Source organism: Muscardinus avellanarius, assembly GCF_963383645.1.
Source record: "Muscardinus avellanarius genome assembly, chromosome: 9".
In the NCBI taxonomy this organism is placed as follows: domain Eukaryota; kingdom Metazoa; phylum Chordata; class Mammalia; order Rodentia; family Gliridae; genus Muscardinus; species Muscardinus avellanarius.
The window spans coordinates 13,312,241-13,330,083 of NC_137795.1; the positions used below are offsets into that span (position 1 = coordinate 13,312,241).

General features: G+C 49.3%; 1 protein-coding gene across 1 annotated transcript in view; it reads right to left on the reverse strand.

Annotated features, from left to right (window-relative positions):
• The window catches only part of PKD1L1 (polycystin 1 like 1, transient receptor potential channel interacting), a gene marked incomplete at both ends in the record, with an annotated part of 115,514 nt that overhangs the window by 87,767 nt on the left and 9,904 nt on the right, over window positions 1-17,843 (reverse strand). Inside the window, 11 exons of the mRNA XM_080701159.1 lie at window positions 269-328; window positions 417-482; window positions 643-882; window positions 3,649-3,809; window positions 4,100-4,321; window positions 7,252-7,433; window positions 9,146-9,352; window positions 12,666-12,798; window positions 15,506-15,745; window positions 16,558-16,726; window positions 17,147-17,266. Of these exons, the coding sequence (XP_080557285.1) occupies window positions 269-328; window positions 417-482; window positions 643-882; window positions 3,649-3,809; window positions 4,100-4,321; window positions 7,252-7,433; window positions 9,146-9,352; window positions 12,666-12,798; window positions 15,506-15,745; window positions 16,558-16,726; window positions 17,147-17,266 (1,800 nt within the window). The remainder of the gene's footprint in view (window positions 1-268; window positions 329-416; window positions 483-642; window positions 883-3,648; window positions 3,810-4,099; window positions 4,322-7,251; window positions 7,434-9,145; window positions 9,353-12,665; window positions 12,799-15,505; window positions 15,746-16,557; window positions 16,727-17,146; window positions 17,267-17,843) is intronic.

The window sequence follows — 17,843 nt, forward strand, 5'->3', positions numbered from 1 at the left end:
GCTGGGCCAATGGCCACCGTGGCCTGTGGACCACAAGGTACAAGAAATGGAGACATGCATGAGATAGCAATAAAGGTTTGGGCAAGGCTGTGCTATGCTGGAGTTGAAACTTTTCCTTGGGCTCTGGGGAGCTCCCAGTGGCCCCGGTGTAAAGGGGAGGCGTGTGAGTCTAGATCCTGGAGCAGGGTGTGGAGAGGGAGAGCTGAGAGCTACGAGCTTGACCACAGGCACTTGCAGAGAGATTAATCACAGAAGCTCTGTCACCCACCTGGCTGTCTTCCCTGGGATGGCACTGCTTCCTCGATATCACTGTAATAGGCTTCGAAATCTAGATGGAAGGAAGCCTTAACATGTCACCGAGAACCGCAATTAGTAGGTGTGAACCCAGCGCCCTCTGGTTCAAGGGCGACCGGCACTTGCTTTCAAGCCTGAGCCAGATGCGCCTATTCCCAGGGCAGCAGCTGTCCAGATCTGAGGGAGGCCTGTAGAGACCGAGGGACTTACCATTCAGGGCAGGCGAGGAGGCAGGTGAGGGCCAGCTTCTCTCCTCAGGGCTTGTGCTTGGGGCTCCCTCACCAAGGAACCCTGGCTCTGAGCCCAGTGGCCCATCTTCAGCAAGCTCCCAAAGGGCTTCTGGGTCACCAGCTGCAGGAACCCCTTGGCCACTGACCATAGGCTCCACAGAGGTGGTCCCAGTAATTGAAAGGCCAGGTAGGCTGTGGGTCATGGGTGAAGGGTCCCTTGTGGACAACATGGACGTTCCACTGGAATCTGCTTTTGTTGTCCTGGTGGCCTGGGTGGCCAGCAGATTTGACTCTGAAAACTCCCAAATGGGCCGGAGTGCTGAGGCTCCCAGCAGCCCCACGGCACTGCAGAAGGGAACTGAAACACAGGCGACAAAACACTAAAGTTCTGGACCCGGCGATAAAAGCATTTGCTTCTAAAAAGTCTACAGGTGCAGGGCATGGTGGCACATGCTTATAATCTCAGCATTCGGGAGGCTGAGACAGGAGGATCGTGGTTCCCAGCCAGCCTCAGATAATACTCAGTGAGACCCTGTTTCAAAATAAAGAATAAAAAATAATCAGGCTGGGGGTGTAGCTCAGAAGTAAAATGCCCCTGAGTTCCATTCCCAGTAACACAAACACACACACACACACACACACACACACACACACACACACACACAGTCTACATGTATAATAAGAATGCTCTGCTTTAAACAAATCTGGCCTGATTTTGAACCCCTGCACTTGGGAGATAAAGCCGTGAAGTGAGTTTCATCTGGAGGGCAGAGGCCAACACTACTGCAAACGTGTAGGTGGGCCAAGAGGCCTGAGGACATCTTACCTGGAATTTGCTCCCTGCAGGCTCCGTGAGGACCTGGCTGGAGGGGGAGTGGGCTATGTCTTGTTTACCTGCAGCACGGGTTTCATGCACGTTAAGGTGTTTCTCCCAATTCCCACTCCCTTCCCTGACAGTGGGGTCTAGTATACGGATGCTAAAAGTCATTGTTGAAATCAATGACCAAGCATCAATGTCAAAGAAACACACAAACAAAAATAGCCACGGACATATAAGTGACGTGCCAACAGTCAGCTGTTTCTTTTGACCTTGGGATAACCAGTTCTTTAGGATGCTTCTATTTGAGCCTGGTTTTCCTTGCTGAAAGTTTAACCACTGGACATGTTTCTACTATAAGGAATCCATCAGCTTGGGCTTTCATTTGTTGGGAAAATTCACTGCACCTAAAAAAGTTTTGGGACACCTCTCCTACAAGAGAGGCACAATTGCCCTCGATGTCCCCTGGGCCTCTGAGGCCAGCTGTACTTGGAGCTAGTCTATGGAAGCTTTGTGCGGCCCCATTGGACAGATTAATAATTAGAAAAATGGCAGAAGGCCAGCAGGGGCTTGGCAGAAGCTTTGCTGGAGCAGCCAGCTGCCAGCTCACAAACAAAGCGGCTCTGTTTGCCATTGGAACTGGCTCCCTGGTCACAGCTATCGCCATGTGGGAACTCAGCCTAACTCCTAAGTGCCTCACAGGCACCATGGGTCCTATAGCCCAACACCTGGCACACTCTTACACACTATTTTCTTTAGCTCTACCACTATTTATTTTACATATCATTTTATTTTACTTAGCCCCATCACCACACTGAAGTAGTATGAGAAAGTACTTAAATTTGGCAAGAAAAAAGTCACACAATCCGTTAGTCCAAGGGAAACATGAGGCAGGAGGCCATTATGACCCAGTATGACTCCCCAGCAACACAAAGATAATATACAACCCTGGCAAAGCCTTTTATGTGTATTGCAATTCTTACCTGAAATGCATACCACCAGAGGCCCACCTCCCACACACGTTCTGAGCTGCTCTTGCCAACCAATGCTGTCGGAACCTCCTTCTTCTTCTTCTTTTTTTTTTTTTTTTTTTTTTTTTTTGCGGTACTGGGGATGGAACCCAGGGGCATTCTACCTCCAAGATATACCCCCAGCTCTATTTTTTATTCTTTATTTTGAAACAGGGTCTGAGTTGCAAAGGTACACCCTAAGCAGCTGAGGCTGTCCAAGAACCACAATCCTCTGCCTCAGCCTCCCAAATGCGGGGATTACAAGCGTTTGCACCACCCCGGGCTTCACTTAGATTTATTGGTTCATTAGAAAGTGTTATGGTTAGATGTAATTGTTCCTTAAAGAGCTTGCTTATTAAGGTTTGGAGCTGATAAAATGGAGTCATGGGGGTGGATAAATCCATCTGGGTGGTGACCTAGGCCCATAGGGTGTGGCTGGAGGAAGGTCCCTGGGCTTGTGGCCTTGGGGATTTACATATGGCTCCTCCTCCCCTCCACTTTTTCCTTTGCTTCCAGCCTTCATGATGTAAGGTGCACAGCCCTGTACTCTCCCTCCCACCACCATGTCCTGAGATCCGTGGCCCCAGGCCTCACATGGACTGAACCTGAAACTGTAAGAAAACAAATCTCCTCTAAGTGACATGGTCAGGTCTTCAGATCATGGATGTGAGAATGGCAACCCAAACACAGGCTATTAAAAGATATACTAGGTAGGAAGAGATGCATGGGGCAAGATGTGTGTGAAGAGGCTCAGAGCTTCTGTGTGCGCCCTGGGTACCTGGGACCCCACCTATTTGGCTGTATGGTCTATCCTTTGGGTTTTATTGGTGGCTCCACTGCATAGGCGTGCTTGATTAAATCACTGGCCATTGGTGCTCGACTGGGGTTGAGAGTCCCAGTTCTCTAATCCCACTGATCTAATGGTGATGGGCCCCCATCCCACAGCTACCTGGGGGCCGCCAGCCATCAACCAGTGCACTAGCATACAAAAGACACAGGCACCGTGAAGACTCCCAGGTGTTTTCAAATATAGACTTCATAGTATCACAGGGACAGGTCCACCAAAGAGCATGTCACATGAGTCCTTTTCAATAGCTTACTATGGCTTTAAGCTAAGAAAACTGCCCAAGCGAGTGTTGAACTTGGGGACAAGGAAGATAAATAGGGTGCCCTGTCTTCTGGGGGGTAAAAGGGAAAACATCCACAGGGAAAGGCAGGGCAGACACGCTGCTCAGACCCAAATCTCAAAACAGTCCTGCGCTCTTCTGGGATAACAAAATAAATCCGAGACCCTTACCTTCCATCCTAGTCTTTTCTGTTGCATTGACTAAAAAGAGACGCCAGGAATAAGAAAGATTCGGCATTCCCCCACAGTCTTCACACACAGCTCGGAGAGAAAGTTCCTCATTCCAGTTGATGTAGATGTCTTTAAAGCTGATCCAGGAGATGTGGGTGACTCTGGAATGGGTGAATCGGGTCGATACCTTAGGAAACAATGTGTGGGTTCTCTGGCCCATTCAAATGCATGTGGGCATTTGAATAGCCTGGCTGGCCCTGTGTTGTGTGGGCTCGGGGGTGACATCGCAGCTTGAACAACAAAGCGCGCCTCATGGACCATGTGGCATGTACTGCTGGCGTGAGCCGGCCTTCTCAGGCCGTCAGAAGCTTCTGAGGTCCGCTGAGAGTGGGACCCAAGTCTCCTGCCCCTTCCTGAGCTTCTTCCTACCTGGGACTCAAGGCGGGCGTACCTGAAGGCCGAGGCAGGGTGGGTGGACAGAAACACCTGCGTCTCAGAAGAGTTCCGGCCACTGCTGGAGACGGTCAGTGTCACGAGGAACTGGTCACAGCAGTTGCTGAGCCATCTTGCTGAGAAGAAAATGTCGGGAGCCCTGGTGTCCAGCTGGTGCTGAGCGGAGTCCTCGAAGCAGGGCTGGCCAGGGGAGCTGGCGGCAGCACATGTCCAGTGATACCTGGTGGAGAAGCCTTTGAAAGCGGGTCAGGGCACCCTGCAGGCCCAGAAGACACATGGAGGGTAGAGGTGAGGCCCTTCCCTGCGGGTGTCAGCAACAGGTGCTGTGCAGGGTCTTCTTCCTGGAAGACTGCACTTTCTACCCTGACCTGGGTGCTGCTATCACCCGTCCCTGAACACAGGAACCCTTCTCCCACACCTCTGCCTCTGCCCAGCCATGTTCCCCGGCCTCCTGCCTGCCAACACTGACAGACAAGAATGACACGACCCGACCTTGGGCAAATGTGCATTTGAGGTTTCAGGGAGGAGCTGTCCTCTCTCAGAGCTGGCAAAAGGCAGGGCCAGCCCTAGACATCTCTCTTCCAATCCTACCATCTTTATGTAACATAACCGCCAGAGCCCACAAAACAAACATGCACCCTTGTCACATCAGGGTCAAAGAAGTCCGACAACACTGCCTCCAACTTTAAACAGATCTTAATCTAGAAGGAAACTTCGCACACTTAGACAAACAGCTGGGCAGGGGGGAAAGGCTGTTGTGGAAATGGCCGGATTAGGGGGTCGTGAGGCAGTCCCTCTGTGGCGAGCCGTTTCTGCAGGAGCTTCTTGGGTCCGAGCACCCTCTGAGCGTTACAGGTACATTTCCCTGTCCGCTTTGCAGGAACCATGTTCTAGTCCTCTGCTTCCAAAGCTGCACGGGGCAGCACTGCACAGCACCGTAACCGGCCTGCTGTGCTCAGCCAGAGGGGCCAGCTTGTATCTCTGCACCTGGGATTCAGCTGGAAAGTTGTTTACTCCCCTGGCAAACGGAGGCAGAGGCAGCCTCTCGTCTCCACTGGACTCAGATACCAAATGCACCCCTGGAGCGCAGCAACGTGTGGGTCACCGGGGCCGAGGAGACTAAGTGCCTCCTCTGCGTAGTCATAAATATCCGCTGAGTAGCCTCCACATGCCAGGCACAGGGATATGTCGAGGGAGAACCCTGTGCTCCTGGAGATTATACTTCATAAGGAACAGTGACCAGTGGCCACAGAAGTGAGAAAATCCTGCAGAAAGGTAGGATTTTGAATTTTTAAATTTTTTGTGGTGCTGGGGATAGAACTCAAGGGCATTCTACCTCTGAGCTACACCCCCAGCCTTACTTTTTTATTCTTTATTTTGAAACAGAGTCTCACTGAGTTGCAGAGGGCCTCACTAAGTAGCTGAGGCTGGCTGCAAACCCAGATCCTCCTGTCTCAGCCTCCCAAGTACTGGAATTTTAAGTGTGCAACACCACCCGGCTCCTAAGGACCTGTCTTTTTAAGTGGGTCTCAGGGTGGGCCTCACTGGGAAGGTGGTGCTCCCTCAAGGAATCGAAGGAAGGCCATGATAGAGGCTCTGGAGCTGAGAGAAGAGCTGAAGAAGGAGTGGGGTGCAAGGAGCCGAGAGAGAAGCGCCCTCCAGAATGGGCGGTGGGGACAGTAGGCTGAAGCCAGAGGCACTGAGGAGAGGGGACTGAGGACGTTGGCTTTACTTGGAGTGCAAAAGGAGCCAGCTCTGGAGAGTCAGCACAGGGGAGTGAGGGCTTTTGACTTGTTCTGGAAGAATCTATCCCCTGCCCTGGGGAATGGGCCATGGGGGAGGTAGAGGGCTCTGAGGAGAGGTCATCCTGGAGGTGAACAAAGCCCTGCTGGGGCAGGGGACAGGTGTGGAGATGGGGCTTCTGAGGGAGCAAATGAACACGCTTTCCTGACAGACGGACCTTGACGTGTGAAGAGAGAGAAGTCAGAGACGCCACCTTGATATTTCCCTGAGCTGCTAGAAGAATCCTTCCCAGCTGAGATGGGGAAGGCTTCTGGGAGAAGGCGGGGACAGTGGCCGAGATGTCCAGAGATGCAGGAAAGGGATGCTGAAGGGCGGCGGGGATGGATGGATCCACATCAGGAGATTGGGGGCCCCAGGCTGGGCAGTGGGTGGGGCTGAGGGCAAGGCCTGCTGGGCCTCCAACAGCAAGAGACCCCACCTGGGTGGGTGTGCAAACTCAGGCCGCCTGTATGTCAAGGAGGCTCACCAAGAATCTTAACAAAAGGGTTAACAGTTAAGCCTTATATTCCCAAGTCATATATCAAACACCACCCGAAAAGCTACTTACATTTTACCATACCCTTTCCAAAATCACCTTGTATTTTAATATGGTTCAACTTTAGATATAAAATGTCCCCTAAAGAGCTCATTTATTAGTGTTTGGAGTTGATATAATTGCACCTTCAGGGTTGTAATTCCAACAGTAGATAAGTCCATTGTCATGGATTTATCTGGGCTGCGGGCTGGGCCAGTCTGGACTGGCTGGAGGGCATGGGTCCCTGGAGCTCAGCCTTGGGGGTTATATATGATTCCTCCTCTGGCTTCTGGCCTCCATGATGTGAGGAGTAGAGACCAGGAGCTCTCCCAACTCTCCTCCCTCCTGCCGCCATGCTGAGATCTGTGGTCCCCAGCCTCACATGGACTGAACCCCAAACCACAAGAAAATAAATCTTCTTCCCTCTAAATTACATGATCAGGTCTTTAGATTAGGCCTGCAAGCTGGCTGGGCATGGTGGTGCCCACTTATAATCCTAGTACTTGGAAGGCTGAGACAGGAGGATTGCAGGTTCATGGCCAGCCTCAGCTACTTAGTGAGGCCCTTAGCAACTTAGTGAGACCTTTCCTGCTTCATAATAAAGAATAAAAAATAGATCTGGGGCTGTAGCTCAGGGGTACGATGCCCCTGGTTCCATCCTCAGTACTGAAAAAAAAAAAATTATGACTGTGATAAAGCCATCCGGAACAAAAGTTGATGTGTTTAAACTTTTTAACTCTCTTGGCAGGATTCTAAAACCAACATTCCCAACATCCCCATGCCAGAGTTTGAAGTCATCAGAGTCTGAGAGATAGACAGCTGTGTGGCCTCACCTGAGAACAGCTCCCGGGTGGTCGGGGTCGTAGGACTGGGACCCACTCAGGGTGACAGTGGCCGCGGCGGCTCTGGGGATGAAGAGGTGTGTGCCTTCTGAGATCACACCGACAGGCAGCCGGCTTCGCACCTCCACGCCCACACAGTAGTTGCTGTGCACCACGCTGCCCTGGATCTGAACCTGGGGCCAACGACAAGGGTGTCACGCGGGGACCAGGCAGGTGCTCCCCGGACCTCCACACAACATTAGAGAGGGCACCGTCCCTCGGCTCGGCTAAACCAGTCATGGCTGTCAAAATAAACCACCTACCGTGTGTTCATCAGAGATGTGCTTGGAATCAAGGAGATGGAACATTCTCCAGCTCAAGTTCGTGCTAATGTCTAGGTGTGGGGACACAATACCCCACAACCGTGTCCCCTGTGTGCACATAACAGTTTCGAACCTCATGAGTCAATGGGAAAGTTTCCCATGGTCTAGACATTTGTTTGGGTTTCTTTACCTTTCTCGAATGCTGTACTCTTTATTCCATGACCTCCGCCTGTCTCAGCCTCACAGGACTTCTTGACTTCACCACTAGAATACTCCCCCCACACCCACCCTTCAGTCTGTGTCCAACTCGCTCCCAGATCAGAATTCCAGAGAGAAGTTCGCCTCCTGCTTGGAAACATTGACTTTTTTTTTTTTTTATGTAGTATTGGTGATGGAACCCAGGGGTATTCTACCTCCAAGTGACACCCCCAGCCCTATTTTTTATTATTTATTTTGAAACAGGGTCTAAGTTGGAGAGGGCCTCACTAAGTAGCTGAGACTGGCCACAAAGCTGGATCCTCCTGTCTCAGACTCCCAAATGCTGGGATTACAAGCGTGTGCCACCATGCCCAGCTCTTTTATTCTCTATGTTGAAACAAGGTCCCGCTAAGTTGCAGAGGGCATCACTTAGCAGCTGAGGCTGGCTGCAAATCTGTGATCCTCCTGTCTCAGCCTCCCAAGTGCTGGGATTACAAGTATGCACCATCATACCCAGCTACATTGACTTTTTCTATCACCTGCATCTAATAGTAACAGAAGAGAGAGGCCATTTCTACAAGAGTGGGCTTCCTGAAGGAAGAGTCCTGAGAAAGAGTCTGTTAACAGCATAGGAACTGGCAGAAGGTGATCAGAAGCCTGGCCAGGGATGATACCTGAGCCTGAGAACAGATGTGGAGTCAGACTCAGGTGAAGGGGAGAAGATGGACTTTGCAGCAGAAGGATTCTGTTATTTTACTTGGTGGCATTCTACCTCTGAGCTACACCCCCAGCCCTGTTTTTTTTTATTCTTTCTTATGAAACAGGGTCTCACTGAGTTGCAGAGGGCCTCATTAAGTAGCTGAGGCTGTCCGCAAACCATGATCCTCCTGTCTTAGCCTCCAGAATGCTGGGATTACAAGCCTGTGCCACCACGCCCGGCTATGACCTCTCACTTCTAACCTACATATTTACACCATCTGTCCAGCCTAAAGTGCACTGAGCACCAGCTGAGGGCCAAAGTGTCTGGTGGTCACTGTGGGCGCTGCTTGCCTGGCCTTGTTCTGCTGGATGCCCTCTCTTCCTTTCTGGGTGATAATCTTAGAGCCCAATATCCTTCTGATATCCCGGCACCAGCTCAGCACTTACTCCAAGGAGGTGCACAGGAAGGTTTGGTGAACCTGGAAGGAGATTTTCACGGGTTATGTAGGGTTTGGCCATATATTCTCTTGGGAAATAAATATTGCTACTAAAATGCTACCCGTGCCTTTTTCATTAACACCCTGCGTGGACAGAATAGGTTCAGAGTTACAGAGGTGGTTCTCTGGCTCCAGTACTTGGAAAGCCCTGGTTCCGCTGGGCTAGCTGGGGCTGAGGCAGGGGCCCACCTTGGCAATGGCGGTATAGTTCCCAGGTTCCAGCGTATAGCTGGGGAGCACCACAGCCTGCCGATGGAGGTTGACGGCGGCAGGGAGGGGGACAGGGGAGCCCCCAGAGTCCACAAAGCTCCAGTTGTAGGAAAGACCTTGAGAGATGTCACAGAGCACGGCAGCTTCGAATGTCACCGCCAGTCTCAGGGGCTGAGCCCTCCATACCTAAGTAAGGACAAAGGCAGACATCTTAGTAAGTGTCTATCATGTTGAACGATGCCGCAGATCACTAGATTCTGTTACAAATCCCCAGTTATTTACTTGAATCATCACAGAGATACCGCAGATTATAGACACTCACTCTCATGAATCTCTAATCATTTGTATAATCAAAGGAAGGAATCTGGGGCTAGACTCCAGACAGCACTAAAACAAATACTACATTTATTTGACGGACAAAAGTAAAAGGCAAAAATATAAGAACAAGGATAAGTGTTTATACTTACATATTTATAATGTGAAAAAAACATTTGAAGCATAAACTGAAGAGAAATTTTCAAAAAATATTACTCATACAAAAGCTTTAAACTTATGTCAAAAATGTACATTTTAAAGGAGCAATAAAAAGAATTTATTTGCTATATAAATGAGAGATAACTGGCTTACCATTCTTCCCAAAATATTCTAAAGTAGTTCTCAGGAAACATGACATTTAGCTTCTAAATTCTTAATAGATTTAACTTCTAAATACTCAATTGATATCTTTAAAACTTAAGGGTTTTTCTTGACAAACACACTGCTATAATTTCACCTTAACAATTAACAATGATCCTTAATATGAGCTACACCTACATCATGATCAAATTTTTCTAATTCTGCCAGGTGTGATGAGCACACTTGTAATCCCAGCTTTTAGGAGGCTGAGATTACAGGAGGATCACAGTTAATAGACAGCCTCAGCTATTAGGGAGACCCTGTTTCAAAATGAAGAATAGAAAATAGGGCTGGGGTTGTAGCTCAGAGGCAGAATGCCCCTGGGTTCCATCCCTAATACTGCAAAAAAATTTCTCTTACTCTATACAAAACATATTTTTATGCAATTGCTAAATTTGGGATGGATACTGCTTCTTTTATTAAAGAAAAAAGGAGAAAAAATGAAAACAGATTTTTCTCATCTACTAGAACTAAGAGGTTTCTTAAACGGTGGCTTGTTCGGGAAAGTAGGAATAGATAAGAAACTTCTTCCTCTTAGTCCTCACATTCAGAGAATGACGTTTCAGTGGCCACGGGTCACTTTCATGGGTGACCACTGAGCTGGGTCTGTTTCATGGGGGCAGGAAGCATCTTTCTCTCCTTTTAACATCACTGAGTTTTAAAACATAAATAGCATTTATTTGTCGATAGACAGTGTCTTGCAGATGTTGGGAGTGGCCGGCCCTCTTGGGGTTTCAGAGACTCATGGATCACGCCCTGGAGGCCATTTTACATGGTCCGCTGGTCTTTGAAGGGAAGAGTTTGTTGCACTCTTCTACCTTTATTTATGCTTAAAATCTTCCATAGTAAATTTTTTTATGTAAATGATAGTTTATAAAGATATAAAAACATGTTTGCTTACGGTGTGTGTGTGTGTGTGTGTGTGTGTGTGTGTGTGTGTGTGTGTGTGTATGTGTGTGTGACTGGGGATTGAACCCAGTGACATCCTACTTCTGAACTACACTCCCAGACCTATTTTATTTTGAAACAGTCTTATTAATGTGCTGAGGCTGGCCTAGATTTTTCAAGCCTGTTGTCTCAGCCTCCCAAGTACAGGGATTACAAGCATGTGCCACCTGCCCAGCTTATTTGCTTACATTACCTAAAAAAGGACAAGGACACAGGGAAGTATCTGTGCTGACCTATTCACAGTCCAAACTTGCCAGCCACATGGTCCTCCCAAGCCAACTATCCCTCCTCCTCCATGCTTGGAGAATGGGCTTGCCCTCTGCCCAACACCCTAAGCCTGACCGGGGTTGCTGAGCCAGCCCAAACCCTGAGCTTCCTGCCCTGGGGCCTATGCTGGGTGCAAGGGCTCCCCCTAGAGGGCTTTTTTCCCTTAAGGTTCCATGAAAATTAGAAACAATGGATATTTAATAATGAAGATTATTGTTAAATGATGCCTAATTTGTGCATATGACTTAGCATTAAGCTGCCTATAAAATCATGTAATTGAGACTATTTAATAAGATAAAATGGTCATGCATAGCCCAATTTTATAATGAACATATATACTCTCAAATGCAGACACACTTCACATAGAAAGAGGCTTAGAAATATAACAAAATAAATGCATCCGTTAATGGAGGAAAACTTGTCTATCTCATGTTGGCTGGATTTCAGATGACTCAATTTTTCTTTATAGCTTTAGAAAATGAACTGAATATAAGGAAAAATGGAAGTTGGGTGTGCAACTTGTGTGGTACTTGTGATCTCAGTACTTGGGAGGCTGAGACAATCGCAGGTTCGAGGCCAGCCTCAGCAACTTAGAGAGACCCTCCGCAAATTAGTGAGATACTGCTTCAAAATAAAATAAAAAATAAATAAAACAGGGCAGGGAGTGTAACTCAAAGATAGGCTGCTGCTGGATCCAATCCTTGGGACCCCCAGGCTGGGGGGTATAAAGATGGAGCCTACCAATGTTGTTTTCTTCTTTGTACAGATAAGAAAATTCAAATGTAAATGTTTTATAGATTAAAAAATCAAACTCATTAATAGCTACGATTTTACGATTTTATGTTTTTGTGTTTGGTATGTTCTTTTTTTTTTTTTTTTTTTTGTAGTACTGGGGATAGAATCCAGGGGCATTCTACCTCGGAGCTACACCCCAGCCCTATTTTTTTATTCTTTATTTTGAAGCAGGGTCTCACTGAGTTGCTGAGGGCCTCACTCAGTAGCTGAGGCTGTCTGTGAACCACGGTCCTCCTGTCTCAGCCTCCCAAATGCTGGGATGACAAGCGTGTGCTACCACTCCCGGCTTCCGTCATGGATTTTAATTTCCAGGTGTCACCTGAGCCCTTTCATCCTGAGGAGAAAAATTGGAAATCGCAGACCTCAAAGGACCGAAAGAAAGCAAACAACGCGAGCTGTGCTTTTCCTAACCCATAGTTGGCGCTCGACAACGGATAATTTCTTTTTCCTTTCATGTTACATTTTCCTTTCTCCCGAGAATGTCACAGTTCTCTATACAATCAAAAGAAGAAGAAAGAGAAGGCAGCTTCTCGAAGCAAGCTGTGTGAATGCCGGAGTCATATAGGCGAATAAAGGCCCTATTCACGTGCCAGAAGCCAGGCTCTCTCCTCTCTTCCAGGCTGGGTTGCCCCCGGCCCCAGGACAGGCCCACCCTCTCTGAAGCCCTTACAGGGGATCTTTTGTGTCCAGTGCAGCAAGCTCAGCTGGACAAAGCCTCCTTCACTGCCCAAAGTGCTCGCCCATCCCAATACTGGCCCCACTCAGAGGCAGTTTGGCAAAATGGCTGAGAACAATCCTGGGGTCCTGGCCCTACCTGGACCTTCCCGGGCCCCATGTTCTTCACTGGGGGTGGCTGGCAGGGCTCCCGCACGATGAAAAGCTGCTTTCTCAGGGCTGCGGAGCTGACGTTGTTGAAGGCAAGGACCTCCACTGTAAATTCTCCTTCCCTGGAAGGGCAGAAAGCAGGGAGAGGAGATGGAGGATGCTGTATGTCAGGCTTCAATCATGCCTCCTTGGCCATCTAAGGTACGCACGGCTGAAGTATTTGATGGCAAGTTGGCGAAGGAGTAGGGACAGAAGGGGCGAGGGTCACGAGGTGGGTCTTCACAGAGACCATTCATCGTCCAGTTAGCGGCCCAGCTACGTGGTCAAGTCCAGTGCCCAGCCCCAGACTAATGCCACACGCCCCAATGCAAACAAAATACATCCAGGTGAGAACATTCCTGCTGGCAGTGTGCTGACCACAGAGCTGCAGAGAGTTGTTTTTTTTTCCTATGATGGACATCTGACCAGAACTTGAAGGTCTCTGAGCATGATCTTCCTGTTCTAGCCTCAGATTTCCTAGCTGATCTCCGGGATCCTGAGTACTCAGGTGGCGCAGGAGAAGTGCTCAGCATAAACCCACACCCAGCCTGGAAGGGTGGAGGGTCCCGCTGGGGAGAGATGAGGCACAGGAGGAACATATAAGCTCTGACCTGGTGGGCTCTTCTCATCATGGAATGCCTGTAGATGTCTAATAACACAAAGTGGATGTTCAACTAAGACTTCTGAATTTGAAACAGACATCTGAGCTGGGCGTGGTGACGCACACTTGTAATCCAAGCACTTGGGAGGCTGAGACAGGAGGATCGCACAGGTTCGAAGCCAACTTCAGCTACTGAGTGAGGCTCTCAGCAACTTAGTGAGACCCTGTTTCCAAATAAAGTATAAAATAGGTCTGGGAGTATAGCCCAGAGGTAGAAAAGCCCCTGGGTTCCACCCCCAGTACCATACACACACACAAAAAAAATAAAAACAGACATCTGAATTTGAAACAGCTCGTCTGTCACAGGGTGACAACTGGATGTCCCACTTGGAGGTCTCAACCCTCTGGGGACCTGAGACCCACCCTAACCAGAGAGTCAGCCGAGAAGACCTTGAATTTGAGTTTGCAAGATTACTGTGGGCAGTGGTTTGGACTTAAACTGTCCCCTCATTCCTCACGGAAATAACATAGCAACACTGGAAGCAGGGTTTGGCTGCTAAGAAGGGGGCTGCTGGGGGTGTGGCCTTGGGGTTATATAAAGTCTTTCCTTTCCCTGTTCTCTTTCTGCTCTGGCCCCCATGGTGTGAGTAGACACCTGTGCTCTCCCTATGTCCTGCCACGATTTGAGCTCTGCAGATATAACCCGGCCTCACATGGACTGAACCGAAATCTTCCTTCTGCTGTGCTGTGTGGTAAGCCTTTTTGTATTGTAGCAGTGATATTGTGGACAGACACTGTGGCCGGCCATGCTGGAGCTCAGGAAGAAAGACAGGTACACGGAAGAGGATGAAGGGTGCGTGGCGGTCTCAGGTGGTGCGAAACTCCAGAGCCAACCTGGAGATGGTGCCAAGCATGCCCTGTTGTTTACAGAGAGCAGGAGAGGCTCCAGGAGCTGCAACCACACCTGCCTGGTAACTCGCCAGCCCACCAGGACCCCTGGCCCAGCCCTTCTGCACATGAGAATCTGTTTGCAGTGGAGAAGTCCTGAATCATGGCCAGTGAGGAACCATTCAGGAGTAACTATCAAAGCAAAGAGGGACGCAGGTGTGGGTGCCGGCAGACACCCTGCACTGGAGGAAGTCTGTCATCTTCCCCTGCTGCCACCACCCACATGAGTCTTGCTTTTGGGGTACTCTTGCATACCATAATACCCCTTGAGGTTCAGCTTGGCCACGCCTGTCTTTCACAGCTGTGACAACTGGACGTCCCACTGGGAGGTCTCAACTCTTTGGGGGACCTGACACCCACCCTAACCAGAGACTCAGCTGAGAACAATTACCCCCTTCCTCTGCACCGTAGATGTCCAATCTTGTGGCCTATACCTGTAGTTTCCCGTAGACCTGTCTATTCCCTCCCCGAAAAAGTTACATTAAAAAAAAATTACATCCAGCCACAAGTTGCAGGTTTTGCTCAATGAAGTACTGTGTATACCATGATGGGTCCCTTACGAGTATCATGGAGCTGAGCAACTCTGACTGCCTAGTGACGCCACAGCTGTCATAGTGAGGTGGTCCAACACACCACTCACGTGCTCCTAACGATGCTAGTGGAAACACAACTACCGTGCTACGTTGCTCAATGGTGTGAGCACCATGACAAAGTCAACTGAGGATGCGCTTCTCAGAGCAGATCCCATCTTGTCGCTAAGGGACACATGATTATCTCCCTAGTGCTTTGTTCCAGGTAAACAGTGGGTGTTCAGTAAAGCATGAATTAAAAGATAGTGTTCATGCCCTTCCGTGTGACACTGAGATTTTTTACAGCTTGATCCAGGCCCCCAACTCTCTTTTCTGCCAGCTCTTCATCCCCTCGCTCACACCTCCCCCTGGTAGTACCCAGGTCTCACCTGGGCTCTGCTGGGAGTCCCTAACACTCTTCCCTCTGGCAAGCTCCTACTTAGGAGTTCCTCTGCAGCTCATGTGCAAATGCCCATGTGCATGGTTTAGTAGTTTCTGAAGCAAAATGGGTTGTCCCCACCGCACCTCTCCTCAGTAGCCACAGGCAGGCTTGATTTGTCTCTGTGTTAGAGCTATCATCTCCATCGCCTCAGAGGCAGGGGAGCTGTGGGGAATCCAGAGCCCACCCAGCCTTCCTCTGCAGTAAACCCTTACCTGTGCCGTGTGGCTTACCTGCGGTAAGCATGGTTAGCAGAACTGCTCCCGGGGCTGACGGTTCCATCCCCAAAGCTCCACAGGTAGGTGACGTCAGTGCCAAAGTTGATTCTGCACTCGAAGGCCACACTGCTGTTTACCAGAGCTGAGGCGGCAGACACGAGCCGATTGGCCACGATTCTCTTCTGCACCCTGATGAGGTGGGGCTCAGAGACCACACTGCTGGCCCCGCTGGAGGCCGTGACCGTCACGTGGTACCTGTGGGGTAGAGCAGGAAGCAGGAAAGTCACATGGCAAGATGAGGACACAGTGCTGGAGAGAGTCCATGTCCCTTCAACAGAAAGGCAGTGGGTGGCTGGGGCTCATCTGTAGCATTATCACAGAACCCGGTGATTTTCTTTTACTTTGCCTTTCTTTTCTTCCTTTCCCTCCCTTCTCTCTTTTCTTTCTTTTCCTCTTTTCTTTTCTTTTCTTTTATTTCTTTCGTTCCTTCCTTCCGGTACTGGGGATGAAACCCAGGTGTATTCTACCTCCAAGCTCCACTCCTAGACCTATTTTTTATTCTTTATTTTAAACAAGGTCTCACTAAGTTGCAGAAGGCCTTACTAAGTAGCTTAGGTTGTCCACGAACCTGCGATCCTCCTGTCTCAGCCTCCCAAATACTGGGATCACAGTGGGTGGCATGGGCCACCACACCCAGCTGAACCCGGTTCTAACAGAAGTCATATTTTTTGGCCTCTTGTTCTCTTTCAATTTGCTTTTTCTCAAGCAGGATGTGAGCACTGCTGCCCTTCTTCCCAGGAGGGAGGCCCCAGGTCACAGCAGTGGCTGAGATGGATGTGAAACTGGCTTGCCTGTGCCAAAGCCTGCACTCTCCTAGTGCACACAGAAGGAAAGTGAGTCCCTTCTCTGTTCCTTCTTATGATTCATCGAGCTCATTTGAGGAAAAGCACCCAGTGCCTCCTTGCAACACAACTGTGGCATGTGTAAAACTGTTTGGGGAGCAGCAGGATACTCTTTGGCCTGAATGCCACTGATTACCACCCCTCAGGATCACCATGGATACGAACCACTGGGGAACACGGAGCCGCCTTCTGATGCTTCTGGAAGTTGTCCTTATGGGTGGATCGGCTCCAAAATGCCAGGCAAACTCCAGGGGTGCTGTTTCCTTGGTAACAGCCACAAAGGTGACTTCCGTGTCTGCAGCAAACACGGTCCCATTTGTGTAGACGGAGACAGCTGTGACAGAGAAAGGGAGTGTGGGAGTTAGAAGACAGGCAAAGTTGGAGTCCGCTCTGAGGACTACCAGTCCACTCTCCCACTTAGGTAAGTGCTGAGTGATGGGAGTGAGCAGGTGTGGCCAGGTTCAAGGGTCACCGGGAGCATCTCAAAAGGCTAGATGGTAACTCCTCTGGGCACTGTTTTTAGAAGGGTATGAAGGGCAGAGTGGCAGACCACTGCCCACTTCTCACACCCTTTCATAGGAGACTATGGTTTCTAGGAAAGTCCCAGAACAAACTTCAGGGGAACAGAGGCTGTTGCTCAAAGGCAAATAATTGACCTTGAGCAGAGCCGACACCAGAGCCTGTGCTGTGTGGGGCTTCAGTAACTTTGACCAAGGGAGAGTCTGCCAAATTTGGACTCAGAACAAAAACATACGTTGCATCTTGTACCAAACAGTCACGCTGGACCAAGCCTGGATGTCGCCCACTTGGGTTTGAGAAATAAAGGATATGTTATACGAAGACGTGGATGGGAAACGGTGCATCACAACAGTGCCTACAGCAAGAAGAAGCATGACAAGAGGGAAACAATGATAAAAGAATTCACTTGTCTCATCAAACACATGCCAATATTTTCCATTTTCCATTCTTCCTCAAACTGTGGGCTCTCAGCACTACTCCTGGGCCTGGGCTTCGGCTATGGCTGGGCTGTCCCAGAATGTCCCTGAACACTTGTCCTTAGTGGCTCATCTGTGCCAACTCCTACCTCAGCGGCTCCCTCCCTGTCCTATAGGTACATCTGATTCCTCTCTTCTGAGATCTCTCAGACCCTTGGCTAGGTCCTTCTCTGGGAAGTTTTTTTTTGACAAATCTTAGTTTCTAGATGTGTATGTATCTTCATGCCATACTAGAATTCAAATTCCTGGAGTCCAAGACCTAGTAGGACTTCATCTTCATGTTTTCCAGAACACAATATTCTTCAATAACTATTTTGTGGATAAGGGAAGAATACATACACTGGGAATGTTCTCTTGAATTCAGAATAATTATAACTTGGATGGTGAATTAAAGGAGAGAGGGAGAGGGAGAGGGAGAGGGAGAGGGAGAGGGAGAGGGAGGGAGGGAGGGAGGGA